Source organism: Rana temporaria, chromosome 1, assembly GCF_905171775.1.
Source record: "Rana temporaria chromosome 1, aRanTem1.1, whole genome shotgun sequence".
In the NCBI taxonomy this organism is placed as follows: Eukaryota; Metazoa; Chordata; class Amphibia; order Anura; family Ranidae; genus Rana; species Rana temporaria.
This window is the reverse complement of record NC_053489.1, coordinates 436,914,126-436,941,284: the sequence shown is the minus strand read 5'-3', so window position 1 is coordinate 436,941,284 and position 27,159 is coordinate 436,914,126. Positions and strand designations below refer to the sequence as shown.

The 27,159-nt window shown below is 46.3% G+C and overlaps 1 protein-coding gene across 2 annotated transcripts in view; it reads left to right on the top strand.

Moving 5' to 3' along the window:
* The first annotated feature begins 9,895 nt into the window (after positions 1-9,895).
* LOC120915585 (cytochrome c oxidase assembly protein COX18, mitochondrial) overlaps positions 9,896-27,159 on the top strand; it is a 59,777-nt gene continuing 42,513 nt past the window's right edge. Inside the window, exons 1-2 of one of the 2 annotated variants that reach the window (XM_040326212.1) lie at positions 9,896-10,069; positions 21,277-21,766. In XM_040326212.1, coding sequence (XP_040182146.1) covers positions 10,065-10,069; positions 21,277-21,766 — 495 coding nt within the window. In that variant the 5' untranslated portion in view covers positions 9,896-10,064. The remainder of the gene's footprint in view (positions 10,070-21,276; positions 21,767-27,159) is intronic. The other variant, XM_040326222.1, reaches the window with a different exon arrangement.

The following is a 27,159-nucleotide window of genomic DNA, read 5'->3' as shown; positions in this document are numbered from 1 at the left end:
AATGGCGACAGGGGACACCCTTGTCTAGTGCCCCTGCCAATTTGGAAAAAAGGAGAAATTTGTATTCCTATGCGAACCGCTGTCCTTGGGTTACTGTATAACAACGAGATGGGCCAAAACCCATTTTCTCCAGGACTGCCTGCATATAGTGCCAGTCAAAAGAGTCGAAGGCCTTCTCAATGTCGATGGATACCACTATCCTAGTGGGAGAGGCATAATTGGGGATCTGCAGATGCGTGAAAAATCGCTTGAGGTTGGTATCAGTAGACTTACCCGGCATAAACCCCGTCTGGTCTATATTTACCAGAGAGGAGATAACGCTCGCCAGTCTCTTGGCCAGAACTTTCGTAAGAATTTTTAAATCCATATTTCGCAGGGCTATCGGCCTATATGATGCATATTCTAAAGGATCCTTACCCGGCTTAAGAAGCAGAATCATGTATGCATCTAGCATGGATTGAGGCAGCTGCTGACGTTGTATACTGTAAGCAAGTAAGGTAATAAGTCTGGGAGCTAACTGGTCCACGTATACCTTATAAAGTTCCGCTGGAAACCCATCGGGACCCGGAGCCTTATGTGGGGGAAAGGCAAAAATTGCTGCCATCGTCTCTTTTTTAGTGACCTCAGCCTTCATGCCGAGAGCCTCGGAATGGAGAGACCCCCCAGCAGTTCTTCCAATGCAGACTCGTCATAAGAAGGAATGGGCGTATTCAAGGCCGAAAAAACTCCCGAAACTCCGTAAGTATGTCAGTGGGATCATTAGCCAGTCCCCCATCCCTACGTCTAATAACCGGGATATGTGCAAGTTGATGGGAGTCAGCTACCAACCTCGCAAGAAGCTTCCCATTCTTATCTCCCTCTGCAAATTGTGTCTCAGCCCTGTGTTTCACCTCAGTATGCTCTAGATCATTGAAATGCAGAGTGAGCCTCCTCTGGGCCTCCAGCAAGGCTGTGTAGGAGGAGTCACAGGGGTTACCTGCGTTGCTGTCCGCACACTCCCTCTCCCTGTCTAGTAGCACTTGAACCTCAGCTTGTTGTTCCCCCCTTTCCTTCTTAATAGCAGAAATACATTCCCCCCTCAATACCGCCTTAAAGGCATCCCAGACTACACGGGGGTCAGCGGTATCCGGATTTGTCGTCCAGTAATCCAGAACCGAATCCGCCAGTTGAGCAGTTATTCTATCATTTTGAAGCCATCCAGGCGAAAGTTTCCAACCCCCGTGCTCCCTCCTTGAAGAGAGAGCCAGGGTGACGGACGAATCCAACGCACTTAAAGTAGCGTTAAAGTCCCCCATAAACAGGAGTGGGAGGTGAGCATAGGGGGCCAATCTAACCCATAAATCATATAAGCACTGTACATTAAACGGTGGCGGCAGATAAATGTTCACCAATAGCATTTTACAATAGCAAATATCTAAGACCAAGGCCACATATCGACCCCCCGGATCCGAGATCACCTGGTGGACAGTGCAGGGGACAGATTTACTAATAAGGATCCCTACCCCTCTTGCAAAAGTGGAGTAGGTGGCATGAAATGCCTTTCGAATCAAAGGCCTACGTAAGGCAAGTATCCTGCTTCCATCAAGGTGAGTTTCCTGCAAAAGGACCACATGTGGCCTTACTTGTTTTAGGTACTGGAACTAGGGTGACCATGTGTCCCCAGATTGCCCGGGACAGTCCCACATTTTGCAGGTCTGTCCCGGGCACCTTCATTCCAGGACAATACAGTGTCCCGGAATGAAACTGACTCCCCCCAAGCCAAACTAATGCCCCAAAAAAGGCTGCCATATCACCGCTTTACTCACTTACGGTACTTGTCCTGGCTGGGAATGCCTAAAGGAGCACAGTCCCCGCCCCCTGCTTGTGATTGGAGAAATCATAAATCCCCCCTTTTGTGTCCAATCACTGTGCTGTGATTCGTTACACCACAAGCTGATTTTTGGGAAGGGTGGTGTCCCTGAATGGTAGTTTGGAAATGTGGTCACCCTAACTGGAACACAGAGGCCCTCTTAAACTTGCTATTCAGGCCCCTCACATTCCAGGACACCACTTTAACTGAACTAGCCATAGTCATGAAACACGATCACATCAAACTACAGGCCCACCTTACCCATACACTGAATACAAACATGCAGCCATGGGGCAACAAAAAATTCCCCCCTCAGCGGAAGGGCAAACCCCACATACAGAGAACGAAGAGCTGAGCAAAGAAAATACCTCCTAGCAAAACATAAACAAATCCCCCCTGCTATTATACCAGAACCACCCGTAAAACATTGTCCGGTATGCAGCTTTGAGTCCCAATAAACAAAAAAACATCCCCAAAAAAGAGGGGAAATAAAAATAAAAACTTGAGAAGATCAACCGGTTGTAGAACTGTTCAACAGATCCAAGAGTTGTCCTGCGACATCCACAGGGGAGGGCTGGCAGCCTTAGGCCTGGGGGGCAGGTCCAGTCAAGTGGCCCATAGAGCGTGGAAAAGTGATGGATCGAGGAAAACAGTCTAAGATTTTTCATGATCACAAGAGTCCGCACAGAGGCCCCCCTTACATCAGAGTCCGCACAGAGGCCCCCCTTACATCAGAGTCCGCACAGAGGCCCCCCTTACATCAGAGTCCGCACAGAGGCCCCCCTTACATCAGAGTCCGCACAGAGGCCCCCTTACATCAGAGTCCGCACAGTGGCCCCCTTACATCAGAGTCCGCACAGTGGCCCCCCTTACATCAGAGTCCGTACAGAGGCCCCCCTTACATCAGAGTCCGCACAGTGGCCCCCCTTACATCAGAGTCCGCACAGTGGCCCCCCTTACATCAGAGTCCGCACAGTGGCCCCCCTTACATCAGAGTCCGCACAGTGGCCCCCCTTACATCAGAGTCCGCACAGTGGCCCCTCTTACATCAGAGTCCGCACAGTGGCCCCCCTTACATCAGAGTCTGTACAGAGGCCCCCCTTACATCAGAGTCCGCACAGTGGCCCCCTTACATCAGAATTCACCAGTGGGAGGTGAGCAGCGGCCGTGAACTGTGTTAACAGAGCTCCAGCAGGCATATTCCTGCTCTGCAAAAACAGCATTTGGTAGTGGCGGCCGGTGGCTGTGCATGGTGTCACCAGCCCGGGGGGAGATTTCCAACCTGCCCCCCATGCCAGCCCTCCCCTGGACATCCATAAGCTCCGTGTCGCTACACAGGAAAATAGGAGCTGAAGAAACATGCACACAGCGTGGACCACAAATCCAAAAGAAAATTTTTAGAACTTCCAGTTCAGCATTCACATTACAGGAGAGCCATCTAGTGGCTGGAAAAATACATGACCCATTCAGGCACTTTATAATGGAAAATGGAAAACAGGCAAAGAAAAACAGGAGACATCAGGCGTCTGTCTCCCAAGTGTGTAAGGCGATGACTTGGTCATCCATTCACACTTTCACAAAATTCTACAAGGTTGATATGAGTGCATCTTCGAATGCTTGCTTCGGCCTGCAAGGTTTTGCAGGCAGCCGTTTAGTGTTGCATCTCCTCTGTTGAGGAGCTCTGGTTTACCTCCTGGTTGCTTCTCTGATTACTGCTCTCCTTGCCATGCCTGTCAGGTTAGGTGGACAGCCATGTCTTGGTAGGATTGCAGTTGTGCCATACTCTTTCCATTTTCGGATGATGGATTGAACAGTGCTCCGTGAGATGTTCAACGCTTGGGATATTTTTTATAACCTAACCCTGCTCTAAACTTCTCCACAACTTTATTCCTGAGCTGTCTGGTGTGTTCCTTGGTCTTCATGATTCTGTTTGTTCACTAAAGCCTTGTACACATGATCTGATTGTTGGAAGGAAAAGCTGACAGTACGCTCCTTTTGACAATTGTTGTCCAACTTTCGGCCAAAAAATGTTGAATGACATGCTAGTAAATTTTCGCCAGACAACGGTTTGTTGTCAGATTTTCTGATGGTCAGTACATAAATCCGTCACACAAAAGTCGAAAGTACAAACACGCATGCTCAGAATCAATGCTCACCAAACGCAAAAATTAGCAGAAGGGGCCCAAAGGGTGGTGCTCAAGAGCTGAAATTTCTCGTAGTACATCACTTAGGGGGGCCACGTGTCCTGGATTGCCCGGGACAGTCCCGCATTTTGCGGGTCTGTCCCGGGCACCTTCATTTCAGGACAATACAGTGTCCCGGAATGAAACTGACACAGCCACCCCCCAAGCCAAACTAATGCCCCCAAAAAAGGCCACCACATCACCGCTTTACTCAATGACAGTACTTGTCCTGGTCGGGAATGACTGGAGGAACGCTATCTCCGCCCCCTGTTTGTGATTTGAGAAATCATTAATCCCCCCTCTTGTGTCCAATCACTGAGCTGTGATTCGTTACAGCACAAGCTGATTTTTGGGAAGAAGGGTGTCCCTGAATGGTAGTTTGGAAATGTGGTCACCCTAACGTCACTACGTTCGTGTTTGTTGGCCAACAATTGTGTACCGTTATTATGCAAGACAAGATCCAGGCACACGCCCTGAAGACAAAAATCTGATGCTCAGTTAGCCAACAGTCGGATTGTGTGAACGAGGTTTAAGGTTCTCTAACAAATTTCTGAGGGCTACACAGAACAGCTGTATTTATACTGAGATTAAAGCGGAGTTCCGGACACAATTTCACTTTTTAAATATAAATACCCCAGTAATACACAAGCTTAATGTATTCTAGTAAAGTTAGTCTGTAAACTAAGGTCCGTTTTGTTAGGTTGTTACAGCATTTAGACACTTTATAATAAAGAAATTGACTGGGGCCATCTTAAGTGTGGGCATCATGAAGCCAGACTGTATGACTTCCTGGATTTCAGCCATGCAGATCTCGCACGTGCTCAGTGCTGCACAAGCAGTGTCAGATCAGGTTTCAGCACCTGTGCTGTCCAAGTCACATGATTCTTTGAGACTGGGGAGTGCACAGACTCCTGAAAAGTTACACCCACTACATTCCCAGGAGTCTGTGCGGTGTAGGTTAGGAAGCATTAAGCACCTAGGTGCAGGAAGTTGGAAGATTAACTATTCTGCCTAGCAACAACACTTTGAAGGCATCTAAAAAAAAAATATTTTTCGTAAAGGACTAATGACATTTTTTTAAAACTACTGATGTAATGTTATATTTATGGGTGGAACTCCACTTTAAATTAAACAAGGTGAACTCTATTTACTAATTACCGTATATACTTGAGTATAAGCTGACCCGAGTATAAGTCGAGGTACCTAATTTTACCACAAAATAATGGGAAAACGTATTGACGCGAGTATAAGCCTAGGGTGAGAAATGTAGCAGCCACTGTAAGCGGAAGAGGATCAACAATGCCCATTTGCAGCTTCACTGTGTCCATTGCATGCTCACTGTGCCCAACCTCACTGTGCCTCTTGTCCGAGGATGAAAGGACGTCCGTGATTGGCGGAACACTGAACACAGTGTCTGCTGGGAAACTGAGTCCGAGGATGAGAGAACGTCCGTGATAGGCGGAACTGTGTCTGCTGAGAAACGCTTATCAGGGAAGGGACCAGGAGAAGACCGCGACTTTTAAACAATGGACGCCCGCAGCCTGTCAATAATTTCAGGTACACTGACTCGAGTATAAGCCGAGAGGGGTATTTTCAGCCTTAAAAAAAGGGGCTGAAAAACTCGGCTTATACTCGAGTATATACGGTAGGTGACTTCTGAAGTCAATTGGTTTCATTAGATTTTAGTTAGGACTATCAGAGTAAAGGGGGCTGAATACAAATGCACGCCACACTTTTCAGATACATTAAAACCTTGGATTGCGAGCATAATTTGTTCTGGAAGCATGCTTGTAATCCAAAGCACTTTCAAAGCAAATTTCCCCATAAGACATAATGGAAACTCAAATGATTTGTTTCACAACCATTTATTCTTATATCCTTCAGTTTATAGTCCATATAAAAAGATTATAGCAATGTGATAGGTTGTGTAACCCTTCCCCCCTCTTTGTCTGTCCACGCTCCAATCCCCAGGGCCGTGACTCAGAAAAGGAAAATGGGAGCCGTAAATACATCTGGATGAGAGGTGCTGACTGCCAATGGGTGAGTGAGCTCACCATCCATCCCTGTCTGTGACTGAAGTCTTCTCCCTTTCTCTCCTGCCTCTGAGTGAGTACACTAAAGCAAATCAGTGTTCTCAGAGCACTCCTTACACCAGAGTTCCTCTTTACATCAGAGGCTACAGTGTTCCCCTTTACATCAGAGTCCTCTCCATACATCAGAGTTCTCAGTGTTCCCCCTTAAATCAGGATTCCCAGAGCATCCCTTATGTTAGAATCCCCAGAGTTTGGCTGCCCAATGACCGGGCCATTTTCTCTTTTTGCCCATGGACGGACACAGCTCCTTAAATCTTGACAAGTGGGTTATGTTCCGTCTATTAGGAGAGGACTAGGCAGACATGTTAGACATGGCAGACCGTCATCCAGGCCTACGCCCTTAAGGGGTGGGCGCCTCCCTTCCCTGTCACGGCGCATTCGACCAGGGCAATTGGTGCCTCCTTGGCTTTCCGACATCAAGCGTCTGTTTCACCGGTGTGTAAGGCGGCGACTTAGTCGTCCATTCACACGTTTTCCAAATGTTACAAGGTTGATGTGAATGCATCTTTGGATGCTTGCTTGGCCGCAAGGTTTTGCAGGCGGCCGTTTGAGTTTGCACCTCGTTGAGGAGCTCTGCTTGTTTGTGGTGAAGTTCATTTTTTTAATTGCTGTTCCCACCTCTCGTTTTTTTGACACTGCTTGGGGACGTCCCACTGTGTCCGTCCATGGACGAAAAGAGAAAATAGGATTTTTTGTACTCACCGTAAAATCTTTTTCTCTGTCGTCCATGGACGGACACAGCACCCACCCCTCCTTTTAAGTTAGTACTGCTTTTTGACGAACTGAGCTGCTGGCTGTAGGGTGAGGGGTTATGACCGGAGGGACCGCCCCCTGGGTGGGGCTGTTCAACTCTGTTAAAGTTACATGTATTTAAATATCTAACATGTCTGCCTAGTCCTCTCCTAATAGACAGAACATAACCCACTTGTCAAGATTTAAGGAGCTGTGTCCGTCCATGTATGACAGAAAAAAGGATTTTACGGTGAGTACAAAAAAATCCTATTTTTTGCAAATTTGGCGCGGAGTCGATTTAACTGAAAACTGCGGGGTCGTGCGACATTGCACCCAAACAAAATTTTCCCCCACAAATAGAGCTTTCTTTTGGTGGTATTTGATCACCTCTGCGTTTTTTATTTTTTGTGCTACGAACAAAAAAAGAGCACAAATTTTAAAAATATATATCTTTTTTACTTTTTGCTATTATAAATATTCCCAAAAATATATAAAAAATGAATTTGTTTTCTCAGTTTAGGCCGATATGTATTCTTCTACATATTATTGGTAAAAAATCGCAATAAGCTTATATTGATTGGTTTGCGCAAAAGTTATAGCGTCTACAAAATTTATGGCATTTTTTTTTTACTAGTATTGGCGGCGATCTGCAATTTTTATTGTTACTGCGACATTAGGGCGGACACACTTTTGACACTATTTTGGGACCATTCTAATTTATACAGCGATCAGTGCTATAAAAATGCACTAATTACTGTGTAAATGACACTGGCAGTGAAGGGGTTAACCAATAGGGGGCGATGAAGGGGTTAAGTGTGTCCTAGGGAGTGATTCTAACTGTGTGGGGGCTGAACTACAAGTGACATGACAGTGATCACTGCTCCCAATGACAGGGAGCAGTAGATTACTGTCCTTTCACTAGGCAGAACAGGGAAATGCCTTGTTTACATCTCCCCGTTCTGCCTCTCCGTGAAACGATTGCGGGACACCAGTGGACATCGAGTCATCGAGCATGCTGCAGGAGCACCTGGATGGCGACAAATTCAAAAGGGACTTACAGGTACGTCCCTTTGCGCAGCCGTGCCATTCTGCCGACGTAAATGTACAGGCGGCGGTCTGCAAGTGGTTAATAGCAAAATATATGTATATCTGTGCACCGCTAAAATGTTCGGGTTTGACTTGAAGAAAAGGTAGCAACCCTAACTCTAATGTTAAGGGGCACACCAATGGGCACAAAAAAAATGTGCCCATCAGCATGCCCCTGAACATAAAATAGCGGCATTCTGATAGAAGTGTTTTATATTGCATTAAAAAAAAAAATACATCTTTTTACCTGATATTTATGAGTGAAAGCCACAAAACTAGGTAATGAACTGAAAGTGGGTCTTGGAAGCATGATATAATGTCTGAGATGTGAAGCTTGGAATACATGATATATAATCTGAGAGTGAGGCTTGGATTACATGATGTAATATCTGAGAGTGAGGCTTGGATTACATTATTGTTATTATACAGGATTTATATAGTTTAAGGGAGACAATACAATAAAATACAAGAGGATTAAGAGGGCCCTGCTCGGAAGAGCTTACCATCAAATTGGGTGGGGCAGGTGGTACAAAAGGTTGTAACTGTGGTTACATGATATAATATCTGAGAGCGAGGCTTGGATTACATAATATAATATCTGAGAGCGAGGCTTGGATTACATAATATAATATCTGAGAGCGAGGCTTGGATTACATGATATAATATCTGAGAGCGAGGCTTGGATTACATGATATAATATCTGAGAGCGAGGCTTGGATTACATGATATGATATCTGAGAGCGAGGCTTGGATTACATAATATAATATCTGAGAGCGAGGCTTGGATTACATGATATAATATCTGAGAGCGAGGCTTGGATTACATGATATAATATCTGAGAGCGAGGCTTGGATTACATAATATAATATCTGAGAGCGAGGCTTGGATTACATGATATAATATCTGAGAGCGAGGCTTGGATTACATGATATAATATCTGAGAGTGAGGCTTGGATTACAAGATATAATATCTGAGAGTAAGGCTTGGAACAAATGATAATATACTGTATCTGAGAGTAAGGCTTGGAACAAATGATAATATACTGTATCTGAGAGTGAAACTTGGAATACATGATATAATAGATGAGAGTGAGGCTTGGATTACATGATATAATATCTGAGAGCGAGGCTTGGATTACATGATATAATATCTGAGAGCGAGGCTTGGATTACATGATATAATATCTGAGAGTAAGGCTTGGAACAAATGATAATATACTGTATCTGAGAGTAAGGCTTGGAACAAATGATAATATACTGTATCTGAGAGTAAGGCTTGGAACAAATGATAATATACTGTATCTGAGAGTGAAACTTGGAATACATGATATAATAGATGAGAGTGAGGCTTGGATTACATGATATAATATCTGAGAGCGAGGCTTGGATTACATGATATAATATCTGAGAGCGAGGCTTGGATTACATGATATAATATCTGAGAGTGAGGCTTGGATTACAAGATATAATATCTGAGAGTGAGGCTTGGAACAAATGATAATATACTGTATCTGAGAGTGAAACTTGGAATACAGGAGATAATAGATGAGAGTGAGGCTTGAAATACATGAGATAATAGATGAGAGTGAGGCTTGGATTACATGATATAATATCTGAGAGTGAGGCTTGTAATACATAAGATAATAGATGAGAGCGAGGCTTGCAATACATGGATAATAGATGAGGATGAGGCTTGAAATACATGAGATAATAGATGAGAGTGAGGCTTGGATTACATGATATAATATCTGAGAGTGAGGCTTGTAATACATAAGATAATAGACGAAAGTGAGGCTTGGAATACATGAGATAATAGATGAGACTGAGAGCGAGGCTTGGATTACATGGCTATAATATCTGAGAATGAGGTTTGGAACAAATGACATAGATGAGAGCGAGGCTTGAAATGCATGATGAAACTTTGTGAAAAAAAAGTTTAGAACGCATAATGCAGATATCTCAAAAAGAGGCTTGGAACGCATATGGGAATGAGATTTGGAATGCATGATGCAAAACTCATAGTGAGGCTTGGAACCCGAGCAAGGCAGGAAGAAGGAAGGTGAAAGATAGAAGATCAGAGGAGGAACGGAAAGGTGGAAGAGGTGACATAAACACAGTAGATGAGGTACTATGAAGACTGAGTATTTGTAGCAGGGACACTAAAGTGACATTTGTATTTGAAGTCCTGCTGCACACCAAGTGTGGGTGATCATTTCTATATAGGTTGGGATATGTTATTAATTACAGGCTAAGTGGTTCGATGACAGCTTCCCCCTTGAATGTCCATATTCCACAAGATAATAAAGAGACCCTGTCAGCAACTCTAAAACATTGCAGCTACAAGCCCAGAACAGTCCAGTATTTGAAATGCTTCATTGCAGTGCTTTCCCTTTCCATAGTTTTCTATTGACTTGCAATGCATTTTGGACATTGTTATTATTACGCAGGATTTCTATAGCGCCAACAGTTTGCGCAGCGCTTTACAACATGAGGGCAGACGGTACAGTTACAATTCAATACAGGAGGAATCAGAGGGCCCTGCACGTTACATTGCAATTACATTTTACTACCCCCGAAGAGTCATTACCAAACACAGCTCCCTCCTTCCACATCAGTGCTCTCTCCTCTTCTGGGAGGGTCTGATTTCTGCCTGTGCTGGCCCAGCTCCTTTGCCTCCTTGCATGACATTTTACGCAGCTGCTGGGGAAGGAGTGTAGGGGAATGATTAAAGGTTACAAGCACGTATTCATTTTGCCCTAACATAGCACACCTGCCTCCCCTCCATAGCACACCTGCCTCAAAGCAATGCTTGCAGCCTCTGGCGATTGTTTACATCCAGTGCTGTAAGTCCCACTATCCTGATCACGCCTGTAAATTACAGCCCTATAGACGTTAATGGGGAAGTGTTTGAAGAGAGATGTCCCAGTAGAGCTCTATGGGGCTGTGATTAGGGATAAGCTTCGGCATGTTCGCACAGTCCACCAGGAAGTCTGCACAGCGCTGCGCTAACCATAGACAGGGAGACATTTCCCGAACTCTGCAGCCGAGCATCGGGACAATGTATCCCTGCCTGTTATTAGCACAGCGCAGCGCCGTGCAAACTTGCTGGCAGGCTCTGCACGTGGACTGTGCGAACACGCTGGAGCTCATCCCTAGTTGTGATGCTCAGGCATGGCCAGGAGATTGAGACTTGAGGTGCTGGATGTACGAAACTACAAGGGGGCATGTCTGATATTAGATGATGGTATACATTGGGGGGGGGGAGGGGTTGGATCATTTAGCTCAGGCCCAAAATCAGAAGTGGACTGTCTTAAGCATGGTACATACACATTTTTAAGTTTTTGTTTTCGTTCAACACAGCAGGGCTGAACGGAAATAACTAATAGCTCAGGATGAGCTGCTGTACTAACCGCTGTGCTATCATGATCTGACAGGGGGGTGCCCCCCCATAAGAACACTCTGGTCAGCGATCTCAGCCATTGACTGTGAGCGCTGATTGGGAGCCGGTCAGCAGACCTTTTTCAGTCATGCCCCATCGGACCAGCTGCAGTACACACAGACTGAATGTCGTCCGGCATATTCTGCAAAATAATAAAGAGACCCTGTCATTAACTCTAAAACATTGCAGCTACAAGCCCAGAACAGACCAGTATTTGAAATGCTTCATTGCAGTGCTTTCCCTTTCCATAGTTTTCTATTGATTTGCAATGCACTTATTATTATTATTATACAGGATTTATATAGCGCAGCGCTTTACAACATGAGATACAAAGGTATAATGAGCTAGTATGCATAGCATACTAGCTCATTAGTATCTTCTTCTAGCTCATAGTATCTTCTTCAAGCGTCACCCCCGCTTCCCAGCTGGGTGCCTAGATACTCCTCGAACGTCACCCCACTGGCCGGCTCAGTCCCTGGCTTGACACACAACCCTGCTGCTCTGCAAGTGTCACCTCCGTTTGCTGGGTCCCTGGCTTGACTCCCAATTCTTCACTGTCCCCGCTTGGTGAGAATACTGCTTTGGTACTTGCTTCAACTACTCACAGTGGTTTCTGGTAATAAGCTGGATGGTCCCTTAGTGGCAACAGCTTCCCCTCTACCTCCGACCATGACAGGTTCTCCGGCCGGCAGAACCGTCACTTCTGGTTGGACTGCAAGCTACAGTCCCAAACCTATGCTGCTCTCTTGCTTCTGGATAAGCCCTCAGACAGCCAACAGCCTGATGTCATTGGGATAGGTCTCAGGCTCTGGCCTAGCAGCCCAGGGCAGCACAACACACGTCCATCCAGGTGGCACAGAACCCCGTTCACCTGACTCCACCCAAATAAATAGGCTCTCCCAGCAGGCCAAGGGACCCAAGAAGATCCATGCCCATTTGCTGAGATGCCCCATCTATTCCTAGTCTGTACTTACAATGCCCTTGTCTTATCTAATGCCATCAGATACCCGGCCATCTAGTGACAGAAGAGAGAAGTGTAGCAATTCCAGAATTAGGGTGGAATCAATTGATCCTCTATCGATTGGCCAAGGTGACTATAATTGGCAGGTAAATTTACTAGCAACCCTGCCTAAACATCAGGGTGCTACAAGCACAATGCATGTAGCTACATAAAGTACAACACTTGGCCCATTACAAGATATTGTAGGGTCACTATGGTATTTTTGTAGTTTCTCTGTCACTACATGTTGCTCCGGGCACTCGGCCTGTGTTCTGTCATATTTTCCCACATCGTCTACTGCGCATGCACGTCCACGGGAACGTCAATCTGAATCACGTCAGATTGTCGTCTTACTTCACACTGCGCCTGCATGGCCTTTCTTTAACAGGCTATTCCCTGAATACATTACCGTAAATACCGGTACATTAACTCCACTCGCCGCTGCACTGCTCCTGTCACCTACAAAATTCAAAACAATGCATACAAAGCAATGCACAGTACACCATGTAATGAGCATTAAACAAAACAATCCACATGTTTTATTAGACGCTATACAAAACAATGCACATATTTTATCAGACGCTTATGATATACAAAGTGTGCACCATTCAGTACACCATTTGCGTCAGAATATATTTTTTCTCATTTCTCTTCCGTTCATGGATGCACACAGCAGCATCTGACCTTAGGGTATTATCCTCCTTTCTAGGAGATTGACTAGGCAGAAAAAACAGCATGTTAAGTGTTAAACACTCCACACAGTACAGTACCTTCCAGGGGGCAGTTCCCCCAGGTACATCCCCCCACTCTCTGCTCTGCAGCCCCAGTTTTTTTCTGCCTAGCAAAGGAGATGACATGGCTCCTCTGGGCTCATGTGCTCTGGGGATTTTTTTGCAATTTTCTTGCTTTTCTTTTTGTTTTCCTGAATTTTTGGATCCTTAGATCTACAATCAACTGCCGACTGGGTGACAGGCTGGATCCTCAATCCTTGTAGTCCCCCTCACGTCAGACGCGTTGGTGGCTCCGTGGGGTCACTATCGCCTAATTTGCGCCTTTCCTCCTCTGAAGCTTCTTCCTCGTCTGCTATGCAGAGTGGAAGCCGAGGGGATACCAACAATTCTAATTGCTCCGGATTGGCCTCGCCGTCCCTGGTACGCAGATCTGGTGCGTCTGGTGGCAGATGTTCCGTGGCGCCTGCCACTGAGAGAGGATCTTCTGTCGCAGGGTCCTATCTTTCATCCTGCTTTACAGTCGTTGGCTTTAACGGCGTGGCTATTGAGAGCCAGGTGCTGAGGGACCGGGGTCTGTCCGATTTGGTAATCTCTACCATGCTGCGGGCGCGGAAGTCTACTTCCCGGAATATTTACCATCATAAGTGGAAGGCTTACATCTCTATGTGTGAGGAGATGAATTGGCACCCCCGTGCATACGTGATGTCCCGGATTCTGCTGTTTTTACAGCGTAGAGTGGATCAGGCTCTCGCCTTAAGTACGATTAAGGGTCAGATTTCGGCCTTGGCTGTTTTCTTCCAGCGACCCTTGGTGGCGCACTCTCTGGTGCGTACGTTTGTGCAGGGGGTTCGGCATGTGGCCCCTCCTGTGCGTCCTCCACTGCCTCCGTGGGACTTGAATTTAGTCCTCTCGGTGCTTCAAAAGCCTCCGTTTAAGGGCATTAGGGAAATCCCTTTATTGACTCTTTCCCAGAAGGTGGTTTTTCTGGTGGCAATTACATCGGTCAGACGGGTGTCTGAATTGGCGGCCTTGTCTTGCAAGGCTCCTTACTTGGTCTTCCACAGGGATAAGGTGGTGCTGCGGCCGTAGCCGTCGTTCCTTCTTAAGGTTGTTTCGGCCTTTCACATTAATGAGGACATTGTTCTCCCATCCTTGTGTCCTCGGCCAACGAACCCAATGCATTGCATTCCTTGGACGTGGTTCGAGCCCTACGGGTGTACCTGTCTGCTACGGCTCAGTTTCGGAGGTCGGATTCACTGTTCGTGTCGGTGACTGGTCATAATAAGGGTCTGGCGGTCTCGTCGGCCACCATTTTTAGGTGGATCAGGCAGGTTGTGCTTCAGGCCTATGCCCTAAAGGGGCGGGCGCCCCCCTTCCCGGTTGCGGCGCATTTGACCAGGGCAATTGGCGCCTCTTGGGCTTTCCGCCATCAAGCGTCTGTTTTACAGGTGTGTAAGGCAGCCACCTGGTCGTCAGTCTACACCTTCTCAAAGTTTTACAAGGTGAATGTGAGTGCATCTTCCGATGCCTCCTTCGGCCGCAAGGTTTTGCAGGTGGCTGTTTAAGGTTGAAGTTCCTCCGTTGAGGAGCTCTGTTTTGTTTGGGGTGCAGTTGGTTTGCTGTGTTTTTCCCACCACTCGATTTTTTGACACTGCTTGGGGATGTCCCTAAGGTCAGATGCTGCTGTGTCCGTCCATGAACGGAAAAGAAAATAGGATTTTTGTAATCACCGTAAAATCCATTTTTCTGAGTTCATGGACGGACACAGCACCCACCCCTCCTTTGTTTGTACTGCTTGTTACGAACTGGGGCTGCAGAGCAGAGAGTGGGGGATGTACCGGGGAACCGCCCCCTGGGAGGTACTGTACTGTGTGGAGTGTTTAACACTTAAAGCGGAGGTTCACCCTCAAAACTAACTTTTTATCTATGCTATCTGCAGCCTTAATAAAGGCTTGTAGCGTTGTAATTTTTTTTAAATCTGGACACTTACCTGTCTTCAGCCTCACTTCCGGGTCTTCTTCCTTGCGGGGAGTGGGCGTGTCGCTCCTTTTCCCCGACGGGGAGCTCTGCGCAATGTCTCCTGGGAGTGAGTGTTGATCCTCCCAGGAGACGATTGACGTGCGGGTAAAGCGCATCATCGCCTTCCGAAAATATCCGACGGGGACTCGGCTCTTTACGGCGATATACGGCGCCTGCGACTTCCGTGTAGAGCTGACTGCGCAGGCGCCATAAAGTGCCGAGTCCCCCTCGGATATTTTCGGAAGGCGATGACGCGCTTTACCCGCACGTCAATCATCTATGCCTCGTATTAGGAACGCCTACTCCCCGGGGGAGCGAGAATACTGTTGATGTCGGCAGTATGCTGGATGTAAAGGTATGTAGATGTTTTAGGGTGAACCCCCCGCTTTAACATGCTGTTTTTTTCTGCCTGGTCAATCTTCTAGAAAGGAGGGTAATACCCTAAGGTCAGATGCTGCTGGTGAGTACAAAAATCCTAGTGTTTCAGCCTATAGATGTGGCATCATGATTTGCTGTCACTATAACTCCTTTTTCTCAAATCGCCTTTCAGGACAACCTTGGAGAGAGCGCAGCTCCGCCTCTTCAATAGGAAACACACCCAGGCTTTAAATCCCTCCTCTTCCACCATGGCTTCAGTTATTGTGTTTCCTCGGCCATGGTGGAAGCAACAGGCTGGAACCAGGGAGCTGCGCTTCTCTCCAAGGTTGCAGGAGGACAAGCTTTTTCCCCTCAGTTTGGCAGTTTTGTTTACCGTTTGTTGCACGGACCATCCCAGCACCCCCCCTTTTTACCTTACATTGGGGGTGTTCCGGAGTCCCCAGTCTCGCCTGCTCACAGGAGCAAAAGGACCCACAGGAGGGACAGTGTCTATGTGCCCAGATTCCGCAAGTCTTGGCTCCGGTGGTCAGGCAGGTGCCGCTGTTATCAGCGGCCCGTCCCGCATGTCGGTTCCGGGTCCCGGCCAGCGGGTGACGTCACGTCGGCGATGCGGTTTCCTGTGGGGGCGTGGTGCTCGTGGTTCCGAATGTCTGGAACGCAGGGACTAGGGGGCGGGTCCTTAGACCGGTGCTTCCGTTTCCGGCCTCTGTTGATGACGCGGAGGCTGGGAAAATTTAAAAACCTGATCGTTTTTCTGCTGTTTCTCTACCAGGATGGAGGAGAGATCACCAGCAATGGCGGATGCAGGCGCCGTAAGCATCGGTCAGGCCCAGGTAAGAGGGGTACAGCGGTACCTTTTATTCTGATCCTCATGGGCTTTGCTTTGGGTATCTGTTTGTCTTCCTCCCTATGGGAGCCTGTGTCTGCTTAGTCAGAAATGTTTTGGCTGACTTTGCAGTTTGGTCTTGGGTGGGTGCTGCTATACCGAGGGACACTTTTTCTTTTCTTTTTTTTTTTTATGGTGGTGGTGTTTGGCACTGAGGTGTTTGTCACTAGGTAGAACTCTAGTTGAGTTATTGATTGTCTTGTTTCAGGAAAAAAGGAAAGCAAAGCTAAACAGTTAAACAGTTAAAAAAGGAAAGCAAAGCTAAACAGTTAAATCCACCAAGCCAGAGGAAGTGTCTCTCCTGCAAGAATCCTCTGAGGGATTCGTGGCAGAAAGCAATGTGTAGATCATGCATTAAAAACATGGTTGAAGAGGAATCATCTCAGCAATTTAAAGACCTGTTTTCCTCAGTCCATGAGCTTACAAACTCACTCAGCTCAGTGAAATCCCTTTTGGTAAAAAATCCAGCCCAGGTTGATCCCCAGCAACCACCATCGAGCCCAAGAGCTTCCACCTCTAAACTAGGGTTGTCCCGATACCACTTTTTTGAGACCGAGTACAAGTACCGATACTTTTTCAAGTACTCGCCGATACCGATTCTTTAGGAGGAGGAGAAAGTGCAATACTTCTGAACTTGGCCGCAAAACCTCCTTGGAAGCTACTATACAGAAAGGACCTATTGACACAGGGCTCTGTGTGCCATCCGGAAGCAAGCAGGTTACACCTAAGTGCTTGACTTCTGAGGAAGATCTCCTAAAGGCTAAAGGACTTTCGATAAAGTGGTAAAGACCCTACTCTCGAGTAGAAAGGAGGTAACTAGGGCCATCTACCTTAAAGTGTGGAAGAGGTTCAACTCTTGGTGTTCTTCCAAAAACCTTGAAGTCAAGAGTACTATTTCAGTTTTGGAATTTTTCCATGAGGGAATGGAGAAAGGACTGGCAGCCAGCACTCTGAAAACACAGGTAGCTGCTCTTTCAGTTTATGTTGAAAAACCTCTGTCCAGAGAAGCTTTAGGGACAGATTCTGAATGGACTTATGACGGCGCAGCGCCATATACGCCGTCGTAATTCCTAATCCGACCCGTCGTATCTATGCGCCTGATTCTTAGAATCAGTTACGCATAGATATCCATTAGATCCGACAGGCGTAAGTCTCTTACGCTGTCGGATCTTAACTGCATTTTTTGTTGACCGCTAGGTGGCTCTTCCGTCGAATTCCGCGTTGAGTATGCAAATTAGCTAGATACGCGAATTCCCGAACGTAGGCGCGGCCGACGCAGTAAAGTTACAACATTTACGTTAGGCTTTTCCCGGCGTATAGTTGCACCTGCTATATGAGGCATAAGTGCGGCGTACCAATGTTGAGTATGGCCGTCGTTCCTGCGTCAAAATTTGAAAAAGTTACGTCGTTTGCGTAAGTCGTCCGTGAATGGGGCTGGACGTCATTTACGTTCACGTCGAAACCAATGACATCCTTGCGGCATACTTTGGAGCAATGCACACTGGGAAATTCCACGGACGGCGCATGCGCCGTTCCGCAAAAACTTCAATCACGTCGGGTCACAGTTTTACATAAAACACGCCCCCCTGATCCAAATTTGAATTAGGCGGGCTTACGCCGGCCGATTTACGCTACCATGCCGCAACTTACGGAGCAAGTACTTTGAGAATACAGCACTTGGCCGTCTAAGTTGCGGAGGCGTAACGTAAATCGGATACGTTACGCCCGGGCAAAGATACGCCGCTGACTGAGAATCTGGCCCTAGATTTCTAGATTTTTTTTTAGGGCTCTTGTTCGAAGCAGACCTAATAGCTCTCAAAGTTTTTCCCAGCTGGGACTTATCTATTGTTTTACAGGGTCTCACGGGAGTTCCGTTTGAACCCTTACAAAATACGTCTTTAAAAAATTCAGTTCTCAAGACAATTTTTTTAGTTGCCATTACGTCAGCAAGACGAGTCGGTGAACTCCAAGCTATAGCAATTTCAGAACATTTTCTTAGAGTCCTTTCAGACCGGGTGATCCTCCAAACGGATCCAGCCTTCTTACCGAAAGTGGCCTCAACTTTCCAACGCTCGCAAGAAATAATTTTACCCACCTTTTCCTCAGTTCCTACTAATGCAGGAGAAGAAGCTTTCCATACACTGGATGTGAGAAGATGTTTGTTACAGTTCCTTTCCGTCACCAAGGAGTTCAGAAAGTCAAACGCTCTCTTTGTGGTGTTCTCAGGTCCCCACAAAGGGGAAAAAGCTTCAAAAAGCACGCTCGGCAGATGGCTTAGACAAGCAATTTCAGAAGCCTATCAAGCCAAAGGAGAAATTCCTCCCTCAGGTATCGCTGCTCACTCAACAAGGTCAACGGCAGTTTCCTGGGCCTAAAGGGCCGGTGCTACACCTGATCAAATTTGCAAGGCTGCCACTTGGTCCAGTTACTCAACATTCATTCTGCACTATAGGTTGGACTTGCTGTCTGATGCAGATCAAGCCTTCGGCAGGAAGGTACTGCAGGCAGTAGTCCCACCCTAGGGTAAGTTACTTGGTTATCCTCTCCAAGGTTGTCCTGAAAGGCGATTTGAGAAAAACTTAGTTAGACTTACCGGTGACGGTATTTCTAAGAGCCTTTTAGGACAACCGCTATTTCCCTCCCTAATATATCTTAGAAGTAATTGTGATGTATCTATCATGGTGTTGTGGTTCTTCTGTGCTTTGTTTTCCAGTGTCGGAGGCCACAATAACTGAAGCCATGGTGGAAGAGGAGGGATTTAAAGCCTGGGCTGCGCTCTCTTCAAGGTTGTCCTGAAAGGCACTTAGAAATACCGTCACCGGTAAGTCTAACTACGTTTTTTTTATGACTGTGTATGTTACATTACTATATTTAAAAAATCGTGTCTTTTATACAGGGCAGCCCTCATAACTCAACATTATGTGGTAGCAGTTCAATTAAATTGTTATTTGTGTTACTTCTACAGACACAGTCTCCTGAGTAGGTACCTTTTTATAACTTATCTCACATTGGTATCATAATACACCCATGGTGCTGGAGTGGAGTCAGACTTCAAACATCAGCCAAGACACACACACACACACACACACACACGCACGCGTATCTGGCACCAAGCAGTCAGTATCAGAGGGAAGCCCCACAACTCCTAACACAGGGAGAATCATGGCCAAAGCTGCACCCTATAACGTCCCCACATGGCTCCCAGATCAGTCAATTGCAGTACAAAGAGATAACAAATACAATTAGGCACTCCCGACACCTCGTCCACCTAGGCCAGTTCCAATTGCTCCTCCTGCACCCATGCCGCCCAGATCAACGCCAAGTTTGCTCAAGAGAGGATACATTCAGTACCCAGGTGCGGACTGACCATTGGGGCTCTCGGGCACTGCCCGAGGGCCCCATGCCACTAGGGGGCCCCATTAGGGTTGCCAGGCTCAATAAAACCAGGGACAATATGTAAAAATCTGTGTTTATTTTACATCTGTCCCTGATATGTTTGAAACCGACATGCTTTTGATGTGAAAATCCCGAGATTTTAGCTGTCCTGCCTCTGCACTGCCTCCTGGTGTGGTGGCCATCTGTAAGCCCCGGGGCCCCATAATCTTCTATTGCCTGGGGGCCCCATGAGTTGTCAGTCCGCCCCTGTCAGTACCTCTAATCTTTCCTCATAGCCGAGTTCCTCCATGCCTCTTATCAGTTTGGTTGCCCTTCTCTGCACTTTCTCCAGTTCCCCGATATCCTTTTTGAGAACCGGTGCCCAAAACTGAACTGCATATTCCAAATGAGGTCTTACTAATGATTTGTACAGGGGCAAAAAAGGAGTATAGTCCTTTGGGTTGCCATGCTGCACAGTCTGTACAAGGCTCCTCATAGAATACTACAGTTACAGTGATCTAATACACCAGAGCCCTATCTCACACCTCCAAGACCAATGCCAGGCCCAGTGACCCTTTGGTATACTGTTTGGACAGAAACATTACTAGGTGTAATCCTGAACTCTCCTTTCAGGGCCACATCCAATCACTGTCCAAGGCTTGCTGTCTTAACGTTCACAAGATCTCTAAAATAGCCCCCCTCCTAGCCAATGACACTACAAAACTTCTAATTCACTCCCTGGTTATCTCTTGCCTCGATTACTGCAACTCCTTCCTCATTGGCTTACCTTTACATAAGCTATCCCCTCTTCAGTCTATCATGCTTGCTGCTGCCAAGCCCTTACCAGCTGATCAGCATCTGCAACCCTCTCTGCCAATCCCTTCACTGGCTTCCACTCACCTGACAAATTTAAATTAGATATACTAACAACAACTTACAAAGCCATGCACAACTCTCACTAATCTGGTCTCAAAATATCAACCAAATCGTTCAATCCATTTCTCCCAAGACCTCCTGCTCTCTGGCTTACCTGCCATCTCCTCCCATACTCACCTCCAGGACTTCTCCCAAGCCTCTTCTATCCTATGGAGCACCCTTCTCCAATCTATCTGACTGTCTCCTACTCTATCCACTTTTCAGAAATCCCTGAAAATATCCTGCCTCCACCTAACTAGTGTACTTTTATTTTCTCCATCCGCTCATCCCCCACAGTTATTACTTTTTGTATCACTTTCTTTTAGATTGTAAGCTCTAATGAGCAGGGCCCTCTGATTCCTCCTGTATTGAATTGTATTGTAACTGTACTGCCTGCCCTCATGTTGTAAAGTGCTGTGCAACTGTCGGCGCTAAATGAATCCTGTGTGACGTCACTCTAATCAGAACACGAAATTTAGTAATTAAAATGTAAAATTAAAATCTCTTTACCTGTGTAGGCTTTTTTTTTTGCTTTGGATACCCTGTTTAAAAAGAATGATGAATTTTCATTCTTATGTTTTCTTTTCAGATTGGTGATCATGTTTTGTCATTCTTTGAAGAACACGGCTGGCTGGACCAGAAGCAGCAAATTCAATTCCCATGTATTACTGCTGCCTAAAAGATGTCTGTATGCAAGGCACATTGGGACAGTTGATTACAAAAGTCGTAAAAAGGGACTAGTACAGTCTGCTCAGATTTCTCCCGATTTTCATAGCTCTCTTGGAATCTGTGGTAAAAGCCGTCTGCTTGCATCATGTATGCCCTTTCTTCCCTTTAATAGGAACATTATCTCTGTAGCCTCATTTGCAGCAGCTTCAACCGGCACGGTGACTAGTGACCATGGTGTGTATGCCAAACTTGCAGAGTCACCTCCTGTTCATTTGGCTGAAAGATTGCTTATATCACTACAAGAAGTTACAGGATTACCATGGTGGGCCAACATTTTGTGTGCAACTGTTTTGCTTAGAACAGCAGTAACACTCCCTCTGTCGATATATCAGATGTTTATTATAGCTAAGGTACGTAGTCTTCTTTTCACGTGATGTATTTTGTTTTATAGCTGGACCTTTGGCTCAGATTCTGTACTTCTTTTTTTTTTTTTTTTAACCACTTGACCACTGGGCACTTAAACCCCCTTCCTAACCAGGCCAATTGTCAGCTTTCGGTGCTCTCACATTTTGAATGACAATTACTCAGTTCACTGTACCCATATGAAATTTCTGTCCTTTTTTTCACACAAATAGAGCTTTCTTTTGGTGGTATTTAATCACTGTTGGGTTTTTTATTTATTGCGCTATAAAAGAAAAAAGACTGAAAATCCGGTAAAAAAATTAAATTTTCTCCGCTTCTGTTATAAAATTTAGCAAATTAGTAATTTTTCTTCATAAATTTTGGCCAAAATTTATACTGCTACATATATTTGGTGAAAAAAAGTACAAATTGGTGTATATTATTTGGTCTTTGTGAAAGTTATAGAGTCCACAAGCTATGGTGCCAATCTCTGAAAATTGATCACACCTGAAGTACTGACAGCCTATCTCATTTCTTGAGACCCTAACATGCCAGAAAAGTACAAATAACCCCCAAATGACGCCTTTTTGGAAAGAAGACAATCCAAGGTATTTTGAAAGAGGCATGGTGAGTTTTTTTGAAGTTTTTCCCACAATTCTTTGCAAAATCAAGATTTATTTTTTTTTTTATTTTTTTTCCCCACTAAATTGTCATATTAGCAGGTTATTTCTCACACACAGCAATTGCATACCACAAATTACACCCCAAAACACATTATGCTATTCCTCCCGAGTATGGCGATACCACATGTGTGAGATTACACAGTGTGGCCACATACAGAGGCCCAACATGCAGGGAGCACCTTCAGGCGTTGTGGAGCACCCAGGTCAATTCTAACATTTCTCTCCTAAATGTAAAAATCATAATTTATTTGCTGGTTAATTACATCGAACCCCAAAACATTATATATGCTTTTTTAGCAAAGACCCTAGAGAATACAATGGCAGTTGTTGCAACTTTTTATCTCGCACAGTATTTGCACAGCAATTTTTTGGGGGGGAAAAACTGTTTTGTGCTTTTAAAAAAAAAAAAAAAACAGTAAGGTTAGCCTAATGTTTTTGCATAATGTGAAAGATGAAGTTAGGCCGAGTAAATAGATACCCAACATGTCACCCTTCAAAATATTTGTTTTTATCACTTTTATTCCTATTACAAGGAATGTAAACATCCCTTGTAATAGGAATATGGCATGACAGGTCTTCTTTACAGTGAGATATGGGGTCAGTAAGACCCCACATCTCACCTCTAGGCTGGCTGGGAAGCCTGAAATAAACGATCCTGTCTTCAATCGTAGCGGTGAGTCGGTACAAGCACCGGAGGGCAGGGGAAGGGGGGGGGCGTCGCCTCTTGCCTCCCGTAAGAACGATCAAGCGGCAGAACAGCCTCTATGATCATTCTTATGGTGTAGGGAATCGCCGGCTGAAAAAGCTGATAACTGAATGATGCCTGTAGCTGCAGGCATCATTCAGATATCCCCACACAAATTCAAAGACGTCATATGACGGCCAGTGGGCGGAAAGTGGTTAAAACGCTTTTTTTTAAACACAAAGTTATAGCTTTGGGTATGGTCGAGTATGGCAGGGTATTTCAGAGTATGGGCAGGTTATTGCAGGGTATGAGTAGGTATTGCAGAGTATGGGCAGGGTATGGGCTCTCTCCCCTCTCCTCTCACAATGTACCGATCGGTACACAGAGGGGAGAGAGGAAACTGGCGTCACCACATGACGCCAGTTTGCTTACAAGTGATCGCTATGTCTATGAGGCATGGAGGAGCTCAGCTATGAGAAAAGATTAGAGGAACTGAATTTATTTACTCTTGAGAAGAGGAGAATAAGGGGGGATATGATCAATATGTACAAATATATAAGGGGTCCATATATCGAACTTGGTGTTGAGTTATTCACTTTACAGTCAACACTGAGGACAAGGGAGCACTCTTTACGTCTAGAGCAGGGGTCTCCAAACGGTGGCCCGAGGGCCGGATGTGGCCCTTTGCTAGCCTTCATCTGGCCCTTGGGGCAGTATTGCTTCCAATGATATGAGGCATTATTCCTCCCAATGGCACCAACAATGGGGCACTATCTCTTAGACTAATAGCAATGATGGAGCCCTATTCCTCCTCCTACTGCGCACCAACACTGGGGCCATGTTTATTCTCACTGATGCTCGGCCCTGGGGCATTTTCTACCCGGCCCCCCTGAAGTCTGAAAGACCGTAAGATTTCACCTCCAAATACGGAAAGGTTTCTTCACAGCAAGAGCTGTGAAAATGTGGAATAGACTCCCTGCAGAGGTGGTTCTGGCCAGCTCAGTAAAGTGCTTTAAGAAAGGCCTGAATACTTTCCTAAATGTACATAATATAAATGGGTACTAACATTTATAGGTAAAGTTGATCCGGGGAAAATCCGATTGCCTCTCGGGGGATCAGGAAGGAATTTTTTCCCCTGCTGAAGCAAATTGGATCATGCTCTGCTGGGGTTTTTCGTCTTCCTCTGGATCGACTGTGGGTATAGAATTGGGTATATGTGATTGTACGATACTATTATTATTCTATTTCTTATGGTTGAACTTGATGGACTTGTGTCTTTTTTTCAACCTGACTAACTGTGACTATGTCATTTGACGGAGCAATCACGTGGTAAACGGCCACGACGGATACGCTCACGGATATTTCCGGGAGCGCGCTTCCAGAATAACTCGACTGCGCTGTAGCCGTCTTTCGGCTATGGCCTGGTCGGCAAGTGGTTAAGGTACGCTCCAGAATTGAAAAATTAAAGCCGAACTCTGGGCAAAAAAAGTTTCTCTTATCGTCCATGGACAGACACAGCTCCTTAAATCTTGACAAGTGGGTTATGTTCCCTGTTTACAGGAGAGGACTAGGCAGAAACATGTTAAATACATGTTATATTAACAGAGTTAAACAGCCCCGCCCAGGGGGCGGTCCCTCCAGACATAACCCTCCTCACTGCAGCATGCAGCCTCAGTTTTGTTCTGCCTAGCAAAGGAGAAAGGCTCCCTTTGGGTCCAGTGCCCTGAGGAAATGTTTTTATTTTCTTTTTTTCTTTTGACTTCTGTCAACTGCCGGCTGAGAGACAGGCTGGATATTATAGATCCTTGTAGTCTTCTCAGTCCGGCCAGCGAGCGTGAGCACACCTTGGCAGAGAGGCTGGGTCTTCCACGACATGCCTCATGACTCCTGGGGTGGCCAGTGAGCTTTGCTCCGAGGTCCGCAAGTGACTGGGCTGTGGTGTTGCCGACAGCTACCTCCATTGCGGTTGTACGCCTGTCTGGAATGCGTCAGCGAAGTCGTCGCGTGGACGGGTAAGTACAGTCCCTCCCTCTTAGGTGGGGTGGTATGGCTGAGCATTCCTGGGGTTTTGATATCCTTCCTTCCCTGCTCCATTTTTTTCCCTCTGCTGTTTCATTGCTGTCGGGGTGGGGGGTGCATCTTGCTGAGGGACTGTGCGCTGTGTTTTTTTATGCTGGGGGTCCTTTCTTCTGGAGGTTTTGTGGTGTTGTGCAGCATTTTTAGGCGTTCACCGTTTAAATTGCGGCGTTTTGCCGCCATTTGGGCGGCTCTGGCGCCATTTTTTGGGCGATTTTCAATTCCTATTGAAAAACCCATCGGCGGCCATTTTGTTGTAGCCGTGCTGTGAGGCTCCATATGCTGCGCTCGGCGGCCATCTTGCCTGAGTCCTCGGCCTCTAGAGCTGGTTCCTACGGTGCACGGCGCTGTTAGTCTCACACAGCACCACAGCAGATACCTCACAGCTACCTCATGGTTTTTCTCCTCACACATAGCGGTGTACTGGAAACAGGCAGCGGCGCTAAGCAGGCTCTTCAGGTGTGGTGAGTCCCCTGGGTAACCCCCCCTGTCAGTGCAGCAGGAGTGGTGTTTTTTTTTGTTCAGGTCTGAACTGGGCCCTGGGAGTTTTTTCTTCATAATGGTGGTCAGTATCTGGCTATGGAGTCAGGATCTGGATCCTTCCCCAACATGCTAGTGATGGCAGCAGGTGTTAGCACCTGGGACTCCCACAGAGGCTTTATTGCTGGTCCTGGACACTTTTGTGTCAGGGTGGGCGGACTGCGGACGGGTGGTAAAAGAGTGCCTCCTTTCCCCGTTATCCCCTGGGGAATGCTCTGTTATGGAGCCATGGACCAGGTACCTGGGTAGTAAAAAAATAAAAGAAGCAGGATAAGGCATTTATGGGTGCGCTTCTCACTGCTGCAAGGGACTCTCTTAAGCTGGATAGAGCAGAGGGCTCGGTCTTTTTTGGATCACAAATCAGACCGCTCTGTGTAGGTTTTTTCCTTCTGTGCCCTTTTTTGATAATTTCTAAGAGGCTGGAATGTGAACAGCCGCTAAGGGCTTTTGTATCCCCTCACCGCCGGGTGGAGAGCCTTTTCAAAAGGTGGGCTTCTTCTCCGGTGGTTGACCCTCCGGGTGTCATGTATAGGTGACCTCTCTCTCTATTGCGGGAACCCCCGCTTGTATGGATCTGACTGATAGAAGATCCGAAGTACTGACCCGTTCCATGTTTACCATGCTGGGGTCTGACTTGCGGCCTATTGTGGCCAGTTTTGTATGTTTATACGCCCATTCCAGCGCTCCTTATTATACCATTCATAGGTAGGGGCAGTGACTATTGTTTGTTGAATTTTTGTCATTGTGGTCAGGCAACGCACTAGCACCTTTGCTTCCATGTGCTTAGTGTGCAGTGTGTTCCTGCCCCTTTATTGAGGGCTGGGCTCCTCCAGTCACCTGCCCCTTATCTATCCATCAGCAGTCATGTGCTCCCACTGAGGAGACATAAAATGCAATGTTGCAGTTAGGACTGCAGTTTACACAGAGCGCCTTGACGGGGCCTGCAGCTTACACATGCATTTGCAGATGTGTGCAACTAAGCCTCTGTTTTTAACGCACCAGTTAGACAGGGGAATTTGGTTGGTTGCTGATTGGTCGGTAAGTTTGAGCCTGGATATTCTATGTTTTTGTATGTTTATACAATCATTCCAGCGCTCCTTATTATACCATTCATAGGTAGGGGCAGTGACTATTGTTTGTTGAATTTTTGTCATTGTGGTCAGGCAACGCACTAGCACCTTTGCTTCCATGTGCTTAGTGTGCAGTGTGTTCCTGCCCCTTTATTGAGGGCTGGGCTCCTCCAGTCACCTGCCCCTTATCTATCCATCAGCAGTCATGTGCTCCCACTGAGGAGACATAAAATGCAATGTTGCAGTTAGGACTGCAGTTTACACAGAGCGCCTTGACGGGGCCTGCAGCTTACACATGCATTTGCAGATGTGTGCAACTAAGCCTCTGTTTTTAACGCACCAGTTAG